At 44.8% G+C, this 24,859-nt stretch overlaps 1 protein-coding gene across 3 annotated transcripts in view; it reads right to left on the bottom strand.

Annotated features, from left to right (window-relative positions):
- jarid2a (jumonji, AT rich interactive domain 2a) overlaps positions 1-24,859 on the bottom strand; it is a 137,852-nt gene that overhangs the window by 3,747 nt on the left and 109,246 nt on the right. Inside the window, exons 6-18 of one of the 3 annotated variants that reach the window (XM_036935962.1) lie at positions 23,786-23,991; positions 21,295-22,549; positions 17,906-18,033; positions 17,122-17,523; positions 14,102-14,194; positions 12,774-12,892; positions 12,510-12,580; positions 12,124-12,238; positions 9,734-9,839; positions 8,075-8,257; positions 7,138-7,268; positions 1,972-2,152; positions 180-287 (exon numbers count right to left, since the gene is read on the bottom strand). In XM_036935962.1, the coding sequence (XP_036791857.1) occupies positions 180-287; positions 1,972-2,152; positions 7,138-7,268; positions 8,075-8,257; positions 9,734-9,839; positions 12,124-12,238; positions 12,510-12,580; positions 12,774-12,892; positions 14,102-14,194; positions 17,122-17,523; positions 17,906-18,033; positions 21,295-22,549; positions 23,786-23,991 (3,098 nt within the window). Of the gene's footprint in view, positions 1-179; positions 288-1,971; positions 2,153-7,137; positions 7,707-8,074; positions 8,258-9,733; positions 9,840-12,123; positions 12,239-12,509; positions 12,581-12,773; positions 12,893-14,101; positions 14,195-17,121; positions 17,524-17,905; positions 18,034-21,294; positions 22,550-23,785; positions 23,992-24,859 lie in introns of those variants that run through there. The other 2 variants (XM_036935963.1, XR_005034689.1) reach the window with 2 other exon arrangements.

Below are 24,859 nucleotides of genomic sequence, written 5' to 3'. Positions count from 1 at the left end.
TGTGTAGTGTACTGTAGTAGTGTGTGTAGTGTACTGTAGTGTAGTTTACTGTAATGTGTGTAGTAGTGTAGTGTACTGTAGTGTAGTGTACTGTAGTAGTGTGTAGTGTAGTGTACTGTAGTAGTGTGTAGTTTACTGTAGTAGTGTGTAGTGTACTGTAGTGTAGTGTACTGTAGTACCTCGTCGTAACGGTACATCATTTTGAGGCCTCGGCAGGACTTGTGTTTCTGTACGTACAGCAGGACACACTCCAGACAGAACACCACGTTCTCACTCTCCTGAACCACCTACAGCGACATGAGGAGCATGCCATCAGGACAAAGAATAAACACATTTTCTCTCCTGAACCATCTGTAGCGACATGAGGAGCATGCCATCAGGACAAAGAATAAACACATTTACCCTCCTGAACCATCTGCAGCGACATGAGGAGCATGCCATCAGGACAGAATAAACACATTTTCCCTCCTGAACCATCTGCAGCGACATGAGGAGCATGCCATCAGGACAGAATAAACACATTTTCCCTCCTGAACCATCTGCAGCGACATGAGGAGCATGCCATCAGGACAGAATAAACACATTTTCTCTCCTGAGCCATCTGCAGCGACATGAGGAGCATGCCATCAGGACAGAATAAACACATTTACCCTCCTGAACCATCTGCAGCGACATGAGGAGCATGCCATCAGGACATAGAATAAACACATTTACCCTCCTGAACCATCTGCAGCGACATGAGGAGCATGCCATCAGGACATAGAATAAACACATTTTCCCTCCTGAACCATCTGCAGTGACATGAGGAGCATGCCATCAGGACATAGAATAAACACATTTCCCTCCTGAACCATCTGCAGCGACATGAGGAGCATGCCATCAGGACAGAATAAACACATTTTCCCTCCTGGACCATCTGCAGCGACATGAGGAGCATGCCATCAGGACAGAATAAACACATTTTTCCTCCTGAACCATCTGCAGCGACATGAGGAGCATGCCATCAGGACATAGAATAAACACATTTTCCCTCCTGAACCATCTGCAGTGACATGAGTGGCATGCCATCAGGACATAGAATAAACACATTTACCCTCCTGAACCATCTGCAGCGACATGAGGAGCATGCCATCAGGACATAGAATAAACACATTTTCCCTCCTGAACCATCTGCAGTGACATGAGGAGCATGCCATCAGGACATAGAATAAACACATTTTCCCTCCTGAACCATCTGCAGTGACATGAGGAGCATGCCATCAGGACACAGAATAAACACATGTTCCCTTCAGGGACAATAAAGTAAGACCGGTCTTTTTACAGGACATTTACGATTGAGCCCCCATACAGACTTAACCATTGATGCCATCTCCACGAACATCAGAGAAATGGCCTTTAGAAGGCGCCTTGTTGGGGCCTCCCGGGTGGCGCAGTGGTCTGTGCCACCAGAGACTCTGGGTTCGCGCCTAGGCTCTGTCGCAGCCGGCCGCGACCGGGAGGTCCGTGGGGAGACGCACAATCGGCCTAGCGTCGTCCGGGTTAGGGAGGGTTTGGTCGGTATGGATATCCTTGTCTCATCGCGCACCAGCGACTCCTGTGGCGGGCCGGGCGCAGTGCATGCTAATCAAGGTCGCCAGGTGCACGGTGTTTCCTCCGACACATTGGTGCGGCTGGCTTCCGGGTTGGATGTGCGCTGTGTTAAGAAGCAGTGCGGCTTGGTTGGGTTGTGTTTCAGAGGACGCATGACTTTCAACCTTCGTCTCTCCCGAGCCCGTACGGGAGTTGTAGCGATGAGACAAGATAGTAATTACTAATAATTGGACACCACGAAATTGGGGAGAAAAAGGGGTAAAATTACCAAAAATTATATAAAAAAAAAAATTTAAAAACAGTGTTCTTGTCGACAACATGCCTTTGATTGAATCCCTGCCTATGTTTGTGCCCAACCTTCCCGGCCCAGTAAAGACTCACCATGGAGAGGTAGCAGAGGTGTTGGCACACTTGGCAGCGTCGGTCTGAGGGGTCGAGCCTCAGCCACTGGCGCTGGATCCTCCTGCTCTCTGACGAGGCCTGGTTGTCATGGCTACAGTAGCGGGCAACAGACCGCAGCCCGGCGTCAAACAGATCCCTGCGCTGTCTCAACTCTGTATCCCTGGAACAGGCAGAGCAGACTGGTGTATCGTCTGTCATCAATGGCTACTGTTTACTTTTTAAGTTGTGGAAAGGGTCAATTTGAGATAGGTAACATGTTGTACTTTTAAATGAATGATGTATAGCTATTGATTCTTGAGTGGTTACATTTCTCCAGCCCCACCCCACAGCTGTTTATTCAACAGGGTGACTGCTGTTTATTCAACAGGTGGAGGGGTGACTGCTGTTTATTCAACAGGTGGTGACTGCTGTTTATTCAACACGTGGAGGGGTGACTGCTGTTTATTCAACAGGTGGTGACTGCTGTTTATTCAACAGGTGGTGACTGCTGTTTATTCAACAGGTGGAGGGGTGACTGCTGTTTATTCAACAGGTGGAGGGGTGACTGCTGTTTATTCAACAGGTGGTGACTGCTGTTTATTCAACAGGTGGAGGGGTGACTGCTGTTTATTCAACAGGTGGAGGGGTGACTGCTGTTTATTCAACAGGTGGTGACTGCTGTTTATTCAACAGGTGGTGACTGCTGTTTATTCAACAGGTGGAGGGGTGACTGCTGTTTATTCAACAGGTGGAGGGGTGACTGCTGTTTATTCAACAGGTGGTGGGGTGACTGCTGTTTATTCAACAGGTGGAGGGGTGACTGCTGTTTATTCAACAGGTGGAGGGGTGACTGCTGCTTATTCAACAGGTGGTGACTGCTGTTTATTCAACAGGTGGAGGGGTGACTGCTGTTTCTTCAACAGGTGGAGGGGTGACTGCTGCTTATTCAACAGGTGGTGACTGCTGTTTATTCAACAGGTGGAGGGGTGACTGCTGTTTATTCAACAGGTGGTGACTGCTGTTTATTCAACAGGTGGAGGGGTGACTGCTGTTTCTTCAACAGGTGGAGGGGTGACTGCTGTTTATTCAACAGGTGGAGGGGTGACTGCTGTTTATTCAACAGGTGGAGGGGTGACTGCTGTTTATTCAACAGGTGGAGGGGTGACAGCTGTTTATTCAACAGGTGGAGGGGTGACAGCTGTTTATTCAACAGGTGGAGGGGTGACTGCTGTTTATTCAACAGGTGGAGGGGTGACTGCTGTTTATTCAACAGGTGGAGGGGTGACTGCTGTTTATTCAACAGGTGGAGGGGTGACTGCTGTTTATTCAACAGGTGGAGGGGTGACTGCTGTTTATTCAACAGGTGGTGGGGTGACTGCTGTTTATTCAACAGGTGGAGGGGTGACTGCTGTTTCTTCAACAGGTGGAGGGGTGACTGCTGCTTATTCAACAGGTGGTGACTGCTGTTTATTCAACAGGTGGTGACTGCTGTTTATTCAACAGGTGGAGGGGTGACTGCTGTTTCTTCAACAGGTGGAGGGGTGACTGCTGTTTATTCAACAGGTGGAGGGGTGACTGCTGTTTATTCAACAGGTGGAGGGGTGACTGCTGTTTATTCAACAGGTGGAGGGGTGACAGCTGTTTATTCAACAGGTGGAGGGGTGACAGCTGTTTATTCAACAGGTGGAGGGGTGACTGCTGTTTATTCAACAGGTGGAGGGGTGACTGCTGTTTATTCAACAGGTGGAGGGGTGACTGCTGTTTATTCAACAGGTGGAGGGGTGACTGCTGTTTATTCAACAGGTGGAGGGGTGACTGCTGTTTATTCAACAGGTGGAGGGGTGACAGCTGTTTATTCAACAGGTGGTGGGGTGACTGCTGTTTATTCAACAGGTGGAGGGGTGACTGCTGTTTATTCAACAGGTGGAGGGGTGACTGCTGTTTATTCAACAGGTGGAGGGGTGACAGCTGTTTATTCAACACGTGGAGGGGTGACTGCTGTTTATTCAACAGGTGGTGACTGCTGTTTATTCAACAGGTGGAGGGGTGACTGCTGTTTATTCAACAGGTGGTGACTGCTGTTTATTCAACAGGTGGTGACTGCTGTTTATTCAACAGGTGGTGGGGTGACTGCTGTTTATTCAACAGGGGGTGACTGCTGTTTATTCAACAGGTGGTGACAGCTGTTTATTCAACAGGTGGTGACTGCTGTTTATTCAACAGGTGGTGACTGCTGTTTATTCAACAGGTGGAGGGGTGACTGCTGTTTATTCAACAGGTGGAGGGGTGACTGCTGTTTATTCAACAGGTGGAGGGGTGACTGCTGTTTCTTCAACAGGTGGAGGGGTGACTGCTGCTTATTCAACAGGTGGTGACTGCTGTTTATTCAACAGGTGGAGGGGTGACTGCTGTTTATTCAACAGGTGGTGACTGCTGTTTATTCAACAGGTGGAGGGGTGACTGCTGTTTCTTCAACAGGTGGAGGGGTGACTGCTGTTTATTCAACAGGTGGAGGGGTGACTGCTGTTTATTCAACAGGTGGAGGGGTGACTGCTGTTTATTCAACAGGTGGAGGGGTGACAGCTGTTTATTCAACAGGTGGAGGGGTGACAGCTGTTTATTCAACAGGTGGAGGGGTGACTGCTGTTTATTCAACAGGTGGAGGGGTGACTGCTGTTTATTCAACAGGTGGAGGGGTGACTGCTGTTTATTCAACAGGTGGAGGGGTGACTGCTGTTTATTCAACAGGTGGAGGGGTGACTGCTGTTTATTCAACAGGTGGAGGGGTGACAGCTGTTTATTCAACAGGTGGTGGGGTGACTGCTGTTTATTCAACAGGTGGAGGGGTGACTGCTGTTTCTTCAACAGGTGGAGGGGTGACTGCTGCTTATTCAACAGGTGGTGACTGCTGTTTATTCAACAGGTGGAGGGGTGACTGCTGTTTATTCAACAGGTGGTGACTGCTGTTTATTCAACAGGTGGAGGGGTGACTGCTGTTTCTTCAACAGGTGGAGGGGTGACTGCTGTTTATTCAACAGGTGGAGGGGTGACTGCTGTTTATTCAACAGGTGGAGGGGTGACTGCTGTTTATTCAACAGGTGGAGGGGTGACAGCTGTTTATTCAACAGGTGGAGGGGTGACAGCTGTTTATTCAACAGGTGGAGGGGTGACTGCTGTTTATTCAACAGGTGGAGGGGTGACTGCTGTTTATTCAACAGGTGGAGGGGTGACTGCTGTTTATTCAACAGGTGGAGGGGTGACTGCTGTTTATTCAACAGGTGGAGGGGTGACTGCTGTTTATTCAACAGGTGGAGGGGTGACAGCTGTTTATTCAACAGGTGGTGGGGTGACTGCTGTTTATTCAACAGGTGGAGGGGTGACTGCTGTTTATTCAACAGGTGGAGGGGTGACTGCTGTTTATTCAACAGGTGGAGGGGTGACAGCTGTTTATTCAACACGTGGAGGGGTGACTGCTGTTTATTCAACAGGTGGTGACTGCTGTTTATTCAACAGGTGGTGACTGCTGTTTATTCAACAGGTGGTGGGGTGACTGCTGTTTATTCAACAGGGGGTGACTGCTGTTTATTCAACAGGTGGTGACAGCTGTTTATTCAACAGGTGGTGACTGCTGTTTATTCAACAGGTGGTGACTGCTGTTTATTCAACAGGTGGAGGGGTGACTGCTGTTTATTCAACAGGTGGAGGGGTGACTGCTGTTTATTCAACAGGTGGTGGGGTGACTGCTGTTTATTCAACAGGTGGTGGGGTGACTGCTGTTTATTCAACAGGTGGTGGGGTGACTGCTGTTTATTCAACAGGTGGAGGGGTGACTGCTGTTTATTCAACAGGTGGTGGGGTGACTGCTGTTTATTCAACAGGTGGTGACTGCTGTTTATTCAACAGGTGGTGACTGCTGTTTATTCAACAGGTGGAGGGGTGACTGCTGTTTATTCAACAGGTGGAGGGGTGACTGCTGTTTATTCAACAGGTGGAGGGGTGACTGTTTTGTCATTTTTGAATCCCAGATTGCCCTTTTAAGAGTAGAATTACATTCCATGTATGATGATACTGTGATCTACAATGATAATACTGCTATTAATACTGTGATCTACAATGATAATACTGCTATTAATACTGTGATCTACAATGATAATACTGCTATTAATACTGTGATCTACAATGATAATACTGCTATTGATACTGTGATCTGGAATGATAATACTGCTATTAATACTGTGATCGGTAATGATAAAACTGCTATTGATACTGTGATCTGGAATGATACTGTGATCTACAATGATATAGTACTGCTATTGATACTGTGATCTACAATGATAATACTGCTACTGATACTGTGATCTACAAATATAGTACTGCTATTGATACTGTGATCTACAAATATAGTACTGCTATTAATACTGTGATCTACAATGATACTGTGATCTGGAATGATAATACTGCTACTGATACTGTGATCTACAAATATAGTACTGCTATTGATACTGTGATCTACAATGATAATACTGCTACTGATACTGTGATCTACAAATATAGTACTGCTATCAATACTGTGATCTACAAATATAGTACTGCTATTAATACTGTGATCTACAATGATACTGTGATCTGGAATGATAATACTGCTATTGATTCTGTGATCTACAAATATAGTACTGCTATTGATACTGTGATCTACAATGATAATACTGCTACTGATACTGTGATCTACAAATATAGTACTGCTATTAATGCTGTGATCTACAAATATAGTACTGCTATTGATACTGTGATCTACAAATATAGTACTGCTATCAATACTGTGATCTACAAATATAGTACTGCTATTAATGCTGTGATCTACAATGATACTGTGATCTGGAATGATAATACTGCTATTGATTCTGTGATCTACAATGATACTGTGATCTAAAATGATAATACTGCTATTGATACTGTGATATGGAATGATAAAACTGCTATTGATACTGTGATCTGGAATGATAAAACTGCTATTGATACTGTGATCTGGAATGATAATACTGCTATTGATACTGTGATCTGGAATGATAAAACTGCTATTGATACTGTGATCTGGAATGATAAAACTGCTATTGATACTGTGATCTGGAATGATAATACTGCTATTGGTTAAATAGTTAAACCCACCTGAGGTCTTTGAGAAGTGAGGTCATGGTACTCAGAATGACACCATTCTCCCGTTTGGATTCTGACATTGCGATCTGGTACAGCAACTTCTCCATGGAGAAGGACCTCTCTATGCGTCGACATTTCAGCTCCTGGGAAGGAGAGGTAGGAGATATTTGAACATTTGATAGGACAGGGTCTTTTCACAACATATCCCAGTTCAGATTAATGGAGGTGCTCAGTTTGGTAAACCCTCGCAAATCCCTCCTTTCATGCAGTAGATGTGTAGGGAACTAAGATCCATGTGGATAACAGAATCTTTGATACTGAATTGACCAGCGGAACACTGGGTACACAGAGGCACTCTCTACCCTCAGTTTGTCCACTCTATCTGAACTGACTGACTGACAGACAGACTGACTGACTGACTAAACTAAGCTGGTTAAGTCAGACTTTAGAGCCTGGTTTACCACCCCTTCGTGAGGAGCTTTCAGGACTGGAACTCAGTCAAACTGGCCACCCCAAGATGTACAGGAGCATGGAGAGGTACAGGACAGGTACAGGAGTTCATACTCTATGTGGTCAGACCCCTAAACGAAAATGGATTTTCGTTAATTTTAGCAAAGACATTTATATCATTTTAAAATTGTCTTGAATAACAATATATATATATTTTATTTATTGTAACAGAAAAGTAATTCAGATTTTTTTTTTAATGGAGAATTGAATCTGTATTAATGCTGAAGACCAATACTTTAAACAAACTGATCTTGCAACTTTATCTGTGAAAACAACATTTAACATGCCGATGCCAATGACTAGTAACACTATACTAAATACTACAGTAATGTTAGCATGGCACGTAACATTTATAATACGTTATGTACTGAATTAAACTCTACTCTTCTTTCAACTAATGGCTTTTCCTTCAAGCATTGGTACGACGGGGGGCTCCAACCTTGGCAGCCTGGTATCCCGTGTTCAGCCACTGGGGGGTGGCGAAGTGCACTGTCTCGGAGACGCTGTAGCCGCAGCACACCTTGGAGACGAACGCCGCCGGGAAACAGACGACGAACTGGCCACTCTGCTGGACGGTCCGGTGCACTTTGACCCCCGCTCGACACAGCACCTCCGGAGAGATCTGGCGGGAGGGAGAGAGACAGAGAACATGTATTACCTAACGACCAAGTCTACATCCCAAATGGCATTCTGTTCCCTATATAGTGCACTACTTACACCCTGTTCCCTATATAGTGCACTACTTACACCCTGTTCCCTATATAGTGCAGAACTTACACCCTGTTCCCTATATAGTGCACTACTTACACCCTGTTCTCTATATAGTGCAGAAATTTTCACCAGAGCACAGTGTGTATGTGTGGACAGTGTTTCTGTAGTCCATGTTTATACTGTAAGGGGGGGGACAGTGTTTCTGTAGTCCATGTTTGTACTGTAAGGGGGGGGGGGGGGGGGGGGGGGACAGTGTTTCTGTAGTCCATGTTTGTACTGTAAGGGGGGGGACAGTGTCTCTGTAGTCCATGTTTGTACTGTAAGGGGGGGGACAGTGTCTCTGTAGTCCATGTTTGTACTGTAAGGGGGGACGACAGTGTTTCTGTAGTCCATGTTTGTACTGTAAGGGGGGGGGGGACAGTGTTTCTGTAGTCCATGTTTGTACTGTAAGGGGGGGGACAGTGTCTCTGTAGTCCATGTTTATACTGTAAGGGGGGGGGGGGGGGGAACAGTGTTTCTGTAGTCCATGTTTATACTGTAAGGGGGGGGGACAGTGTTTCTGTAGTCCATGTTTATACTGTAAGGGGGGGGACAGTGTTTCTGTAGTCCATGTTTGTACGGTAAGGGGGGGGGGCAGTGTTTCTGTAGTCCATGTTTATACTGTAAGGGGGGGGACAGTGTTTCTGTAGTCCATGTTTATACTGTAAGGGGGGGGGACAGTGTTTCTGTAGTCCATGTTTATACTGTAAGGGGGGGGGCCAGTGTTTCTGTAGTCCATGTTTGTACTGTAAGGGGGGGGGGGCAGTGTTTCTGTAGTCCATGTTTGTACTGTAGGGGGGGACAGTTTTTCTGTAGTCCATGTTTGTACTGTAGGGGGGGGACAGTGTTTCTGTAGTCCATGTTTGTACTGTAGGGGGGGGGCAGTGTTTCTGTAGTCCATGTTTATACTGTAGGGGGGGGGGGGGACAGTGTTTCTGTAGTCCATGTTTGTACTGTAGGGGGGGGCAGTGTTTCTGTAGTCCATGTTTATACTGTAGGGGGGGACAGTGTTTCTGTAGTCCATGTTTATACTGTAGGGGGGGGGGGGGGGGACAGTGTTTCTGTAGTCCATGTTTATACTGTAGGGGGGGACAGTGTTTCTGTAGTCCATGTTTATACTTTAGGAGGGGACAGTGTTTCTGTAGTCCATGTTTATACTTTAGGAGGGGACAGTGTTTCTGTAGTCCATGTTTATACTGTAGGGGGGGACAGTGTTTCTGTAGTCCATGTTTGTACTGTAGGGGGGGGACAGTGTTTCTGTAGTCCATGTTTATACTGTATGTGTGGACAGTGTTTCTGTAGTCCATGTTTATACTGTATGTGTGGACAGTGTATCCTGCAGTCACACCATGATGTTGTTCTCCAACATCTCCAGTCCTGGGGTTCCATTAGCCTGCAGTAGTGTGTGAACCACCTTGTCCAGCTTCACCTTCTCCTCAGCAGGAATACAGTACCTGAACACCGGGTTACATGGGTTATTGGGATCTAATTGTGTATCACTTTATGATAACATGTTGGAGTTAGTGGACACATGTCATAGCACTAGTAAATCAAAAATATCCTTGTCTGGCAATGAAGCTTTATTTTTTATTGTAGTTTTATAGGATTTTATTTGAGCTCAACAATTACATTAAGGGGAATTTTATAAGGGGAAAGATTTGCTTTCGGAATTGTGTAAATATTTTCAATATTATTCATTTCCATGTTGGCTCGATACCCGGAAATGCCATTGTCTGGAGAAAAGGATCCCGATTTCAAACTCTCCAAAAAAGTGTAATTATATATATATTTTTAACTGGCAATAATTAATATTAACTGAAAAAGGATCTTGTGTAGTTATTTGCAATAGCCCTTATCTCGAAACTGTGATTCCTAAAAGATGTGTCTGGAGATTTGGTCAACTCAAATCAGGAATGAGCAGGGTGAGCACGACCATAATGACCTCTTATTCAAGTTCTCATTACATGTAGTGCAACAAGACCACTTATGGTCTGGAAAGTTCTCTACTATCTGATATGTTTTAAACAAACAATATAGAAATCACCACGGTAAAAGAAAATATATATATATTTTTGTCTAACGTTAACTCCGTCAGAGTGCTGAAAGAATAATTTAATATATTTTACAAATGTAAAATACTTTGAGGCAAAAATGTCTGTTTTGAGTATTTGTTGTCAACTCCGTCACTGATGGCTAAACCACTTATGAACTTCAAATTTTGGGGGGGGATTGTTATAAAAAAATATTTGAATCACTCTTCTGCAACACATGGTTAAACTATTGACATATTTGCTGTGATAGAACTAAGGGATCATGTTTCCTTTATAAATGTTGTTTTATGCCAAAACGCTAAATGTTTTATGTTCTGAATCTAGAAAAACATGCCAAAATGCTAATAAATGTTTTATGTTCTGAATCTAGAAAACATGCCAAAATGCTAATAAATGTTTTATGTTCTGAATCTAGAAAAACATGCCAAAATGCTAATAAATGTTTTATGTTCTGATTCTAGAAAAACATGCCAAAATGCTAATAAATGTTTTATGTTCTGAATCTAGAAAAACATGTCAAAATGCTAATAAATGTTTTATGTTCTGAATCTAGAAAACATGCCAAAATGCTAATAAATGTTTTATGTTCTGAATCTAGAAAAACATGCCAAAATGCTAATAAATGTTTTATGTTCTGAATCTAGAAAAACATGCCAAAATGCTAATAAATGTTTTATGTTCTGAATCTAGAAAAACATGCCAAAATGCTAATAAATGTTTTATGTTCTGAATCTAGAAAAACATGCCAAAATGCTAATAAATGTTTTATGTTCTGAATCTAGAAAAACATGCCAAAATGCTAATAAATGTTTTATGTTCTGAATCTAGAAAAACATGCCAAAATGCTAATAAATGTTTTATGTTTTATGTTTTATAAATGTTTTATAAAATTAGCCCCGGAGCATTATATAGCGTTATAAAAATGCTTTATAAAAATGCATTTGGAGATTTGTATTTCATATTTGAATAATGTAACGATAGAATTAAACAAACAAGGTCTTCAAACACTTGGACAATAAATGTACAAATTAAATTAGCATTTTATGGTGTCTGACTGAGTTGACATAAATCCACTTAGTTGTAAATTTATGAGAAAAACATTTCTGAATTAGGAGGTTGTTCCTTTACATGGTGTGATATATATATTATTTGGTCTATCAGATATTAAGACAAATATTTGTGGAAGAAAAGTTTATATTGTACCGTCTTTCAAGGATTCCTGGCACCTCGGGGGGGGGGGGGGGGGTATATGGCCAATATACCACGGCTAAGGGCTGTGTCCAGGCACTCCACTGTCGTGCTTAACAACAGCCCTTAGCCGTGGTATATTGGCCATATACCACACCCCCTCGTGCCTTATTGCTTAAATATATACCATTTAGCAGATTTATCCAATAAAGACTTACGTCATACTGCATACATTTTACGTATGGATGGCCCAGAGAATCAAACCCACTATCCTGGTGTTGCGAGCGCCATGCTCTACCTACTGAGCCATACAGCGTTTCCTTCATACTGTACTGACCACGCTCAGGGAGTTCTATTAAATCAATCTCCACCAGTTCTATTTGACCAGGCTTGACTAACTGACGCTGAGCTCGTTCTCCATTGGCTGTGGCAGGTGGTGAACCTGAGTGACCGTAGGATTAAACTGGGAGAGGGCAGTGAGCAGTGAACCACTACTTACCAAATGCAGTCAGCACCCGTGTGTAAGTAGTCAATGTATGGAAGGCGGTGATGGTCTCGCGACCAGCATGAGGTAGAGAAGACCATGCCGATGTTCAGCCAAGGAATGGTGACTCCTGTACAACAACAAAGGAAGACACAGTAGACTGTCAAGATGTTCTAGTCAGTTCAAGTTCACTTCATTCATAGCAGAATGCTATTGAATTGTGTCACCAAAAATGAGGATATACGGTATAAAACAACAACAAACTAACGCAACATACATTCAAGGAACTGTTGTAGTTAAGCTTCAGTCCTTCAGTTCACTCTGCAGCTACTTACAACTGTCTGTATTACAATACATGTCACCCTGTGTAAGAGGAGAGGGTCATAGGTGTTGATGATTACCTGGCACAGCACCAAGATGGCGTAGGATGGATCCTGAATTATTGGGAAGGATTGTAAGGTTCCATCCATGTCTTGAGTGGAGACAAGAGAACAGAACACATATTTTATGCATGTCCTTATAGGGTTGTAAAATTCCCCTAACTTTCCAAAAATTCCCCGGTTCTCCAGAAATCCCAGTTGGAAGATTCCAGGAATCAGGAGGGAATAAGCAGGAAATTCAAAATCCTCCATTCATGTGATAGGATAATGCCGTTAGGCCCTTACTTTGAAAACGTCTCAGACTTTCCAACTGGGAAGCCACTCCCATGAGTTTTAGTGTCCACTTTCCCACAGTGCACGGCAACATGACATTCCCTCTGCTCCACGATGTTCCAGTACTCCTGCTGCAATCACAGACAGAAACATTATTGCATTAATGTAGATGAAAAAACGAGTAGTGACAGTAGATCACACAGTGGGATGGCTGACAAGAAAGACAAGAGGAGAGAAGAAATATGTCAATGACCTGATCAGTCATCTCCATACTACTTATGGTCCCAGTGAATTATACTACTTATGGTCCCAGTGAATTATACTACTTATGGTCCCAGTGAATTATCCTACTTATGGTCCGGTCCCAGTGAAATATACTACTTATGGTCCCAGTGAAATATACTACTTATGGTCCCAGTGAATTATACTACTTATGGTCCCAGTGAATTATACTACTTATGGTCCCAGTGAATTACACTACTTATGGTGTGGTCCCAGTGAATTATACTACTTATGGTCCCAGTGAATTACACTACTTATGGTCCCAGTGAATTACACTACTTATGGTCCCAGTGAATTACACTACTTATGGTCCCAGTGAATTATCCTACTTATGGTCCCAGTGAATTATCCTACTTACGGTCCCAGTGAATTACACTACTTATGGTCCCAGTGAATTATACTAATTGTGGTCCCAGTGAATTACACTACTTACGGTCCCAGTGAATTATACTACTTACGGTCCCAGTGAATTACACTACTTATGGTCCCAGTGAATTATACTACTTATGGTCCCAGTGAATTACACTACTTACAGTCCCAGTGAATTATCCTACTTACGGTCCCAGTGAATTATCCTACTTATGGTCCCAGTGAATTATCCTACTTATGGTCCCAGTGAAATATACTACTTACGGTCCCAGTGAATTATACTACTTATGGTTCCAGTGAATTACACTACTTATGGTCCCAGTGAATTATCCTACTTATGGTCCCAGTGAAATATACTACTTATGGTTCCAGTGAATTATACTACTTATGGTCCCAGTGAATTATCCTACTTACGGTCCCAGTGAATTATACTACTTATTCATTATGACTATATGGTTGCGTCCCAAAAAGCAGGGCCCTGACCAAAAGTAGTGCACTAAGGGCCGATTCAGACTTGAAATAAGTAGACTTAACATGGATTTATGTCTATAAAATATGGACAAGTCCATTTTTTTTATTTTTTTTTATTTAAGTCCATGTTAAGTCAACTTCTCTGAAACCTGAATAGGGCTTTAAGTAGTGCAACCTACGTAGCAGGTATATAACAGTTTGGGATATGTAGACCTTACCTCCACCTCAGCCGTCCCAGGCTCCTTATTGAAACACATGTTCATAGTGTTCCTGGCTGTCCTGTAGAACGTAGTGAGAGAAACCGACTTCCCCTGCCATAGAGAAACACAAAGAGAGGGCTGAGACCTTACGGTCCCTTTCAAGTTCCCTGATACACAGTCAATGTAAAGATTATCACAGCAAATCATCAACACAAAGAGTGTACGAGCTTATGGACCGAGGTGTTTTGATATCCTGCCAATCGAATGACTCAGAAGCACAACCAAAGAGACTAGTAAGACCATACAGGAAGTCGTCTTTTATGTCCCTTGATACACTGTCTCCGTCCCTAACGGCATCCTACTTTTGAATAGGCTCTGGTCAAAAGTAGTGCATCAGAAAAGGGAATAGGAATGTGATTTGGGACGCAGACCACTGTCAATGTAACGATTATCACAGCCAACCAGATGGGAGAGTTAGTTGAACAGCCAGACAAAAATGATACATGTGGATGTCACTGTGCTGCATGACATCATCTTCCTTCCTCTCCCCGCTGCTGCAGCCTCAGCACATTCTGAAGGGGAGTCTTCCATCCAGACGGTTTTCTCAGGTTGCCTCCCAAATGGCACCCTATTCCCTTATCCAAATGGCACCCTATTCCCTTATCCAAATGGCACCCTATTCCCTTATCCAAATGGCACCCTATTCCCTTATCCAAATGGCACCCTATTCCCTTATCCAATTGGCTAACTATTCCCGTATATAGAGTACTACTTTCGATCGGAGCCCTAAGGGCCCTGGTTAAAAGTAGTGCACTAGACAGGGAATTGGGCACCATTTGGGACATAGGCTCAGATACACGACAGACAGCCGGGCAGGGACAGAGACTGACAGCCTGTATGAATGTGCCAGGAAAATCCCTGGTTGGTTGGACTACAGTCAGTCACTGTAAGCTTTCCCACATGTGTGGAGGAGATTGCTGTATTTCTTATTATGGCCCAATATATTGATTTCATATGGGTCCAGCTATGCTGGCATTCACAGACAGAATAGTCCCTACGAGCCAGGTTTAAAAAGTAGGAAGTCAAACTGAGAGATGTAACGCTATAAGTAACTGATACTACAGAAGAACTAACTGATACTACAGGAGAACTAACTGATACTACAGAAGAACTAACTGATACTACAGGAGAACTAACTTATATTACAGGAGAACTAACTGATACTACAGGAGAACTAACTGATATTACAGGAGAACTGACTGATACTACAGGAGAACTAACTGATACTACAGGAGTACTAACTGATACCACAGGAGAACTAACTGATACTACAGGAGAACTAACTGATACTACAGGAGAACTAACTGATACTACAGGAGAACTAACTGATACAACATGAGAACTAACTGATATTACAGGAGAACTAACTGATACTACACGAGAACTAACTGATACTACAGGAGAACTAACTGATACTACAGAAGAACTAGCTGATACTACAGGAGAACTAACTGATACTACAGGAGAACTAACTGATACTACAGGATAACTAACTCATACTACAGGAGAACTAACTCATACTACAGGAGAACTAACTGATACTACAGGAGAACTAACTGATACCACAGGAGAACTAACTGATACTACAGGAGAACTAGCTGATACTACAGGATAACTGTAACTGATACTACAGGATAACTAACTGATACTACAGGAGAACTAACTGATACTACAGAAGAACTAACTGATACAACATGAGAACTAACTGATACTACAGGAGAACTAACTGATACTACAGGAAAACTAACTGATACTACAGGAGAACTGTAACTGACACTACTGATAAGAGAAGTGTGAGCAACAGAAGATCATCATGGAGCATCAAGACAGAAACACTGGCAGTGATAAGTTGACATGAGGTGACGTGTTGTCAAAATGAGGTGTGTGTGTGTCTGATCGTGTGTGTGTCTGATCGTGTGTGTGTGTGTGTGTGTGTGTGTCTGATCGTGTGTGTGTGTGTGTGTGTCTGATCGTGTGTGTGTCTGATCGTGTGTGTCTGATCGTGTGTGTCTGATCGCGTGTGTGTCTGATCGTGTGTGTGTCTGATCGTGTGTGTCTGATCGTGTGTGTGTCTGATCGTGTGTGTGTCTGATCGTGTGTGTGTCTGATCGTGTGTGTCTGATCGTGTGTGTGTCTGATCGTGTGTGTGTCTGATCGTGTGTGTCTGATTGTGTGTGTGTCTGATCGTGTGTGTCTGATCGTGTGTGTGTCTGATCGTGTGTGTGTCTGATCGTGTGTGTGTGTGTGTGTGTGTGTGTGTGTGTGTGTGTGTGTGTCTGATCGTGTGTGTGTGTGTGTGTGTCTGATCATGTGTGTGTCTGATCGTGTGTGTGTCTGATCGTGTGTGTCTGATCGTGTGTGTGTCTGATCGTGTGTGTGTCTGATCGTGGGTGTGTCTGATCGTGTGTGTCTGATCGTGTGTGTGTCTGATCGTGTGTGTGTCTGATCGTGTGTGTGTCTGATCGTGTGTGTCTGATTGTGTGTGTGTCTGATCGTGTGTGTGTCTGATCGTGTGTGTGTCTGATCGTGTGTGTCTGATCGTGTGTGTGTCTGATCGTGTGTGTCTGATCGTGTGTGTGTCTGATCGTGTGTGTGTCTGATCGTGTGTGTCTGATCGTGTGTGTGGCTTCTGTGCTTGCAGATGTGCAATGACCTATATTAGATGTGAGAGCAACTGAACCAGGGATATTGTAGTTCTGCCTTCAGGCATTAACAGCTATACACACTGTATTGACAGTGCTGCACTGTATTCAATCTGCCCACACACAGCTACCACAGAGCTCATTAACCAATAGACTTAACCAATCAAATATTTACACAAGCATTGTGCATGTTGTAGTGCCTCCACTATGCTTGGGTAATTATTTTGGTCCAGAAAAACTGTCTGTTGTATCACATTTGTTGTGCCAAATGTGTTGTACATCAGTTGTTCAACCTGAGTGTGTACAGGGTCAGAGAAAGGGGCTAACATGACCTACCCTGTATATACACTTGTGCTGGTCGCTAAGAAACTCTTTCTCCTCCTCTGCTCCTCCTCTTCCTCCTTTCTTCTCCTGAGAGAACAGTCTCCTCCTGCTGGACCTCAGCCACATGTCCTTCTCCTGTTTCTTCCCCTCTTTCGCTCCTTCCTCCAGGTTCCTGGGCAGGCCGTTCCTCCGGATCACCCCGTTTACCAGGCCATTCTTGGGCTCACAGCGGGGCAGCTGGAGCAGGCTCTGTTGGGAGTCATCTGAGTGGCCCTCCAGGGGCCCTCTCTTCTTCTCCAGCCTCCCCTTCTCCTCCAGCACCTCCCTCTCCAGGCGGATGCGCTCAGCGGGGTCCAGGGAGTCGTAGGACAGTAGGTACTGACAATAGGCCTCCTGCAGCTTGGCCAGACGATCCTGTGGTCGGGTGGTAGGATATTATTACGTTGCAGTTGACAGTTGACAGGGAGGGCAGTGTTAACATCAAATGTCAAAGTGCTATACTTAGCTATGCAGCTAGCTGGGCTGGCTGTTGGTTTTCATCAGAAGTCAATCTCAAATAAAAAAGTAGGATAAAAACAAAATGACCCACTTCAGTGTAGATGAAACACTACAAGGCACGGATGCCGGAAGGAATTGTTTGTTACAGAACAGCATCATGGTCAACACAAGAGACTGAGTACCGAATGGCCCCCCTATTCCCTATATAGTAGGCCAGAGCCTTATGGACCCTGGTCAAAAGCAGTCTACTATATAGAGGACAGGGTGCCATTTATGCAGCCTTGAAGCAGTACAGTACCTGTGCAGTCTTGGGGATACGGAGCTGGTCGGCTAGCTTATTCCATTTCTTCATGTCGCTGACCTGCTGCATGCCGCCCATGTCGTTGATGAGCTGAAAGAACCGGGCCAGGTCCAACTCACATCCGCCTGGCAGGGAGGGAGGGAGGGAGAGAGGGGGAGTGGGAGGAAGAGGAGGGAGTGGAGGAGAGAGAGGGAGGAAGAGGAGGGAGGCAGGGAGGGAGGGGGAGTGGGAGGAAGAGGAGGGAGTGGAGGAGAGAGAGGGAGGATATGGAGGGAGAGGAGGGAGTGAAGGAGGGAGGGAGGTTAGGGAGGGAGTGAGAGGGTGAGAGTGAGGATAAGGAGGAAGAGGAGGGAGTGGAGGAGAGAGAGAGAGAGGGAGGATAGGGAGGAAGAGGAGGGAGTGAAGGAGGGAGGGCGTGAAAGAGGGTGAGAGGGAGGGAGGGAGGATAGGGAGGGAGTGAAAGAGGGAGGGAGGGAGGGAGGGTGAGAGGGATAGGGAGGGAGTGAAGGAGGAAGAGAGGGAGGGAGGAGGTTGGGAGGGAGTGAAGGAGGAAGCGAGGGAGGGAGGATAAGGAGGAAGAGAAGGGAATGAAGGAGGGCGAGACAGAACACAGAACAAGGAGGTTAAAACAATGTTATTTAATCCTGGATCTGTGAAACCACATGGCTTAATAATGATTGGTTGATTTGGTGTATTAGTACTGGGCTGTTAGTGCTGGGTTGGAACAAAAGCATGCACACCCTGTGGGCGCCCATGACCAAGATAGAAGAACACAGGTTAAAATGGATATACTGTATACATCTGGGAGGATATAGAGAGGACCAACGGGGCTGATAAACATGGATTCTGAAAAAGCAGCAACATTCACTACATTTACAATAAGCTTTCAAACAAATTACAGCCAAATGTTCTAGATGAGAGGCTGTGGATGTTTGATGAATGAATGACTTGGCTCTGTTAGCCAGGACAGCCTGGTTTAGACAGCCATGATCCTGTTTGAGGTTGAGGCCCACTCTGACAAAGCAGAGGCCTGTAGGTATTGGAGCCTGAGAGAGAGAATGTCTGTGTCCCAAATGGCACCCTATTCCCTTTATAACTAAAATGGGCCCTGGTCATGCACTATATAGGGAATAGTGTGCCATTTGAGATGCAGACAGAGTGTAATATCTCTGCTACTTCGTTCCTCTCCTTTCCCTCACCATGGGTGTCTGCTGCCTGTAAAATCCCCTTACAGACGTTCCCCATTTGTCACACCCTCACTCACTCACTCACTCACTCACTCACTCACTCACTCACTCACTCACTCACTCACTCACTCACTCACTCACACACACACACACACACACACACACACACACACACACACACACACACACACACACACACACACTCATTCACTCTCTCACACACACAGACACTGCTACTGGTCTGGGGGTTGTCAGTGTGTGTGAGAGTGTGAGTGTGTGTGTATGTGACTGTGTGTGAGCTACATTAGTCGTGTGTGTGTGTGTGTGTGTGTGTGTGACAGTGTGTGTGACTGTGTGTGTGTGTGTCGGGGATCCTGACAACCCCCATCTCTCCCAGTGTAATCTCATCAAAGCTGCCACCTGGCAGAGGAACTGTAATCCTTCCTCACTAGGTAAGGTCAGAATCAAGGTCTCACTTACAAACGCACTAAGAGCAATCAGCAGCAGTCAATGGGCAGGATGAGAGGTGGTTCAGAGGTCAGGATGAGAGGTGGTTCAGAGGTCAAAATGAGAGGTGGTTCAGAGGTCAGGATGAGAGGTGGTTCAGAGGTCAGGATGAGAGGTGGTTCAGAGGTCAGAATGAGAGGTGGTTCAGAGGTCAGAATGAGAGGTGGGTCAGAGGTCAGGATGAGAGGTGGTTCAGAGGTCAGGATGAGAGGTGGTTCAGAGGTCAGGATGAGAGGTGGGTCAGAGGTCAGGATGAGAGGTGGTTCAGAGGTCAGGATGAGAGGTGGTTCAGAGGTCAGGATGAGAGGTGGTTCAGAGGTCAGGATGAGGGGGTCAGAGGTCAGGATGAGAGGTGGTTCAGAGGTCAGGATGAGAGGTGGTTCAGAGGTCAGGATGAGGGGGTCAGAGGTCAGGATGAGGGGGTCAGAGGTAATTTGGGAGAAGCCATTTAACTATAGTATAGTTCCCTCAGAAGGAAACCGTTGGCAGCACACTGAATTAACAAGAGGAAACTTCAAACTGTACAACCTGATAGATAGCCACTCTATGTAGAGTTGACATATGTGCTAGAATAAGATTAAACTGTATTAGAATAACATGAAGCTGTACTAGAATAAGATTAAACTGTACTAGAATAAGATGAAACTGTACTAGAATAAGAGGAAACTGTACTAGAATAAGAGGAAACTGTACTAGAATAACATGAAACTGTACTAGAATAAGATTAAACTGTACTAGAATAAGAGGAAACTGTACTAGAATAACATGAAACTGTACTAGAATAACATGAAACTGTACTAGAACAACATGAAACTGTACTAGAATAACATGAAACTGTACTAGAATAACATGAAACTGTACTAGAATAACATGAAACTGTACTAGAATAAGATGAAACTGTACTAGAATAAGATAAAACTGTACTAGAATAAGAGGAAACTGTACTAGAATAACATGAAACTGTACTAGAATAACATGAAACTGTACTAGAATAACATGAAACTGTACTAGAATAACATGAAACTGTACTAGAATAAGATGAAACTGTACTAGAATAAGATGAAACTGTACTAGAATAAGAGGAAACTGTACTAGAATAAGATGAAACTGTACTAGAATAAGAGGAAACTGTACTAGAATAAGATGAAACTGTACTAGAATAACATGAAACTGTACTAGAATAAGATGAAGCTGTACTAGAATAAGATGAAACTGTACTAGAATAAGATGAAACTGTACTAGAATAAGATGAAACTGTACTAGAATAAGATGAAACTGTACTAGAATAAGATGAAACTGTACTAGAATAAGATTAAACTGTACTAGAATAACATGAAACTGTACTAGAATAACATGAAACTGTACTAGAATAACATGAAACTGTACTAGAATAAGATGAAACTGTACTAGAATAACATGAAACTGTACTAGAATAACATGAAACTGTACTAGAATAAGATGAAACTGTACTAGAATAACAGGATGTGGAGGAACTATTTGTAGCTCCCTAAATGTCTTTGACATGAAACCTTAGTGACAGTCTTAGTCCCAAATGAAACCCTTTTCTTAGTGCATTATTTTTGACCAGGGTCCATAGGGCCCCCATAGGGCTCTGGTCAAAAGTAGTGTACTATGTAGCAAATAGGGTGCCAGTTCGGATGCACCCTAAGTATCAGTTCTACAGAAATGTACCTATGAGCGGGGGGTCCTCCATGGAGATGCCCTGGGCCTGGAGGTGTTTCCTGATGCAGGCCAGCCGGAGTACATTGGGCCCCCAGCGCCGACCCAGCTTATGGATGTGCTGCACCTGGGTCACAAACCTCATGTCCTCTTTCAGCTTGCACTCTGGCCTCCAGTCCTGAGGAGGAGCCACCCTGCACAGCCCATAGCTCTCTGCCTGCCCGCGCACCGCTTCCACATACACCAGAGGGTCGTGGAACTCCTCCAGACTGGGTCTGAACACTGGCACCTCGGTTAGGGGCGGGGGAGGGGGTGGTGCTGCACCTCTCTTCTCCCCACTCTCCCGCTGCCTCTCTGCTGCTTTAGGCTCTGCTGCTGGTTTAGCTGGGCTGCTGGTGCCTGGTTTCACCTTGGCTGCTGAGCTAGTGGAAGTGGAGGTGGAAGTGCCCTTGGAAGTGACATGGGAAGTGTTCTTGGAAGTGCCCTGGAAAGTTTTCTTAGAAGTAGTGTTCTTAGCTGGTGGTGTAGTATTAGCAGTAGTAGTAGTATTAGCAGTAGGGGGTATGGGCTGTGCTTGTCGGGTCAACATCAGCTTGCCAGCGGAGGCTCGTTTGGGTCTTTGCTCCGAGGAGGAAGGTCGGGATGACGTGACCTTACCAAGATGGCTGCCGGACCCCGCCACAGCCTTCTCCTGGACATTGACCTTCCTGCTGCTTCGCGTCTCCGGGGCATTGACCTGCAGTCTAACCTTTTTGACCTCCGGCGAAGACTCCGGTGTCTCTGTTGGACTCTCCTCAGCCGGGAGCCCCAGACGTCGCTTGGAGTGTCTGACGCCCTCACGCCCCTGCAGTACCTGCTTACCGCCACATCGGCGTGGGTGAAGCTGCCCGTTGACTCGTTGTAGGCAACACCTGCCGGCTGCCTTGTTGGATTGTACCTTCTGTTTGTTGGGAGTCTTTGCATCGCCACTTGAGAGTTTTCCTGAGTTGGAGTGTGGTGGGCGTGGGTGGCGGCGGGCACTGCCACAGGCAGAGCGCCGTTGGTTCTTCAGGGGTTGGCGAGCTTTGGAGGAGGCTCTTTTGCCCACGGTGAGTTTGGCCTCTTTGAGAAGTCTGGCTTTGGTGTAGCGGACGTGGCCCCTGGGAAGCGCTGTGGCTGTGGACTTCACAGTTCTGGACAGCAGTGGTCGGGAGGCCGGCGGCTTTTTGGCACAGGAGTTGCGTACGGTAGCTGACGATACCCGCGACAGCCTGTTCACTTTTGAAACCTGCAATAGACACAAGGATGATTATCAAAAATAAGTACTTTTTGGAAATCTCACATTATCATCATTTGTACGTAAGCTCCATCATCATTTATACCTAGCTCCATCATCATTTATACCTAGCTCCATCATCATTTATACCTAGCTCCATCATCATTTATACCTAGGTCCAGTATGTCTTCTCCTTCTATATCTATAGCTGCTGTACATTTCATCATTGACCATCGGTCCACGTTTTAACCTGATCATATACAGTAGTGGAACATTACAGACTTCAGATCTCCTCTCTTACTGAGGTGTAGTTGATTAGTTCCACACCAAGGTGGACAGGACACCAGACAATCTGTCACCTGTTGGTTTGCCAAGGACAGGGAGAGGTTTCTGGCATCCCTCCTATACAACAGCAGATGCACAAAGGAGATCAGGCCTGTGTCCCAAATGGCATCCTAATCCCTATATAGTTGCCTACTTTTGTCCAGAGCCCATAGGGCACCAATCAAAAGTAGTGCACTACATAGGGAATAGGGTGCCATTTGGATCAGAGACTGAATGAAGACCCAAATTGGAATGTGTTTGAAATAGCACTCATGCTAAATATTCTTAATGACGTATGTCTGCCAAGGTTATGTACATGAAGCCAGTAACTGTCAGTATTATTCCTCTGCATAAAGGTGTCTGTGTGTGTGTGTCGGGGAGGGGCTGAGCGTTGCTGGGAAGAATGAGGGAACCATCCCACTCCGCCCACCAGAGGGCATCACTGCTCCCAGTTGCCATACAGAACAGTGTCACTATGTCAGCACTGTAATGGTGGAGTTTCCATCATATTGCTTCCTTAAACCTTACAGATCAGATTTGTAAACGTTGAGGGGTTAGTTACGGCCGAGGGGAAGGGGAAGTCTGGCTTGAGAGATAGAGAGAATTTGGGGGAGAGAGAGAGGTCAGCATGTCTGTAGCCAACAGGAAGCTGTACCAGGAGGACAGGAAATGTAAACCCTCCAGCAGCGACAGAATACTGGGGCCAACACTAACAGACTGGCATGCTGGCATCAGACCATTAAGATACACACTTAATCTGTCCCGAAAGGCACCCTATTCACTATATAGTACACCACTTTTAGCCAGAGCCCTATAGGCCTTGGTCAAGGGTAGTACACTACATAGAGAATATCCAATAGAGTGCCGTTTGGGATTCAGCCCAGGTACTCTCCATCCCAGCCCATCTGTGTCTCCCTGGTGTACCTGCTTTGGGTGCTCCTTGTTGGGCCTGCTGTGGCGAAGACTGTGGGTGGTGCTGGAGGTCCTGGCTGGGCGTCCTGTAGAGGTCCTGTGGTTCTCCCTCCGGGCCTCTCCCCGCTCAGCCCTCTCTCTGGCCTGGATAGCCTCTCTCCCTCTGGGCCTCAGGAAGAGCTCCTTCCCCCGTAAGGACCTGCTGTGGCCATTCAACACTGGAACACAGAATGAGAACGATGAAATGTATGGACTGTTTACACTGTTTTCAACATCAGTGTTACAACTTTTCTGTTTACTCTATCCTTACATTAACCTTGAACCTGGTGTGGCCAAAGCCACCTCCACACTGAATGGGTGTGCAGCTATTATTAACAAACCATAAATACCATACTAAATGGACAAACAAATGTAGGCTAGCTATTCAAACTATGCAGAAGCTTCTCAGATAAACCATATTTCACACTTGAATAAAAAAAGGAAGACAATGCCTAAGCTGATAACTATGATAGCAGTGTCAGTCTATCTGTCATGTGTTAAGAGCTATCCCCACTGGGCACAGACGTCAATTCAACGTCTAATCCACGTTGGTTCAACGTAACTTCATTGAATTGACGTGGAAACAACATTGATTCAACCAGTGTGTTCTCAGTGGGATGCAACTGTCAGTCCGTTATGATATGTCTATATTTGTTTTATGTCTGTTACAGTTACAGGTACATTATAATTACTAAGTAACTTGAAAAGACTGTACATTGAAGAGACTGTACATTGAAGACTGTATGTTGAAGACTGTACGTTGAAGAGACTGTACGTTGAAGAGACTGTACGTTGAAGAGACTGTACGTTGAAGAGACTGTATATTGAAGAGACTGTATGTTGAAGACTGTACATTGAAGAGACTGTATATTGAAGAGACTGTATGTTGAAGACTGTACGTTGAAGAGACTGTACGTTGAAGAGACTGTACATTGAAGAGACTGTACATTGAAGAGACTGTATATTGAAGAGACTGTACATTGAAGAGACTGTACATTGAAGAGACTGTACATTGAAGAGACTGTATATTGAAGAGACTGTATATTG

Source organism: Oncorhynchus mykiss, chromosome 2, assembly GCF_013265735.2.
Source record: "Oncorhynchus mykiss isolate Arlee chromosome 2, USDA_OmykA_1.1, whole genome shotgun sequence".
Taxonomy (NCBI): Eukaryota; Metazoa; Chordata; class Actinopteri; order Salmoniformes; family Salmonidae; genus Oncorhynchus; species Oncorhynchus mykiss.
The sequence above is the reverse complement of the archived record's forward strand: the minus strand, read 5'-3'. Positions and strand labels throughout refer to the sequence as shown.